This window comes from Gavialis gangeticus, unplaced genomic scaffold (genome assembly GCF_001723915.1).
Source record: "Gavialis gangeticus isolate Ggan-Ray unplaced genomic scaffold, GavGan_comp1, whole genome shotgun sequence".
NCBI classification, from domain to species: Eukaryota; Metazoa; Chordata; order Crocodylia; family Gavialidae; genus Gavialis; species Gavialis gangeticus.
The window spans coordinates 34,789,275-34,789,505 of NW_017729025.1; the positions used below are offsets into that span (position 1 = coordinate 34,789,275).

The 231-nt window shown below is 71.0% G+C and overlaps 1 protein-coding gene across 1 annotated transcript in view; it reads left to right on the forward strand.

Moving 5' to 3' along the window:
* The window catches only part of GSC (goosecoid homeobox), an 8,171-nt gene that overhangs the window by 879 nt on the left and 7,061 nt on the right, over positions 1–231 (forward strand). The window contains 1 exon segment of the mRNA XM_019519906.1: positions 2–220. Coding sequence (XP_019375451.1) covers positions 2–220 — 219 coding nt within the window.

A 231-nucleotide genomic window follows, 5' to 3' on the forward strand; every position in this document is an offset into this window, starting at 1 on the left:
CCCGGCGACTCCCTCTACGGCGCCGGCACCGACTACAGCGGATTTTACTCGCGGGCGGTGGCCCCCGCCTCCAACCTGCCGGCGGTCGGTGGATCTAGGATGGGCTACAACAACTACTACTACGGGCAGCTGCACGTGCAGGCGGCCCCCGTGGGTCCCTCCTGCTGCGGCGCCATGCAGCCCCTGGGCGCGCAGCAGTGCTCCTGCGTCCCCGGAGCAGGTAAGCGGCGC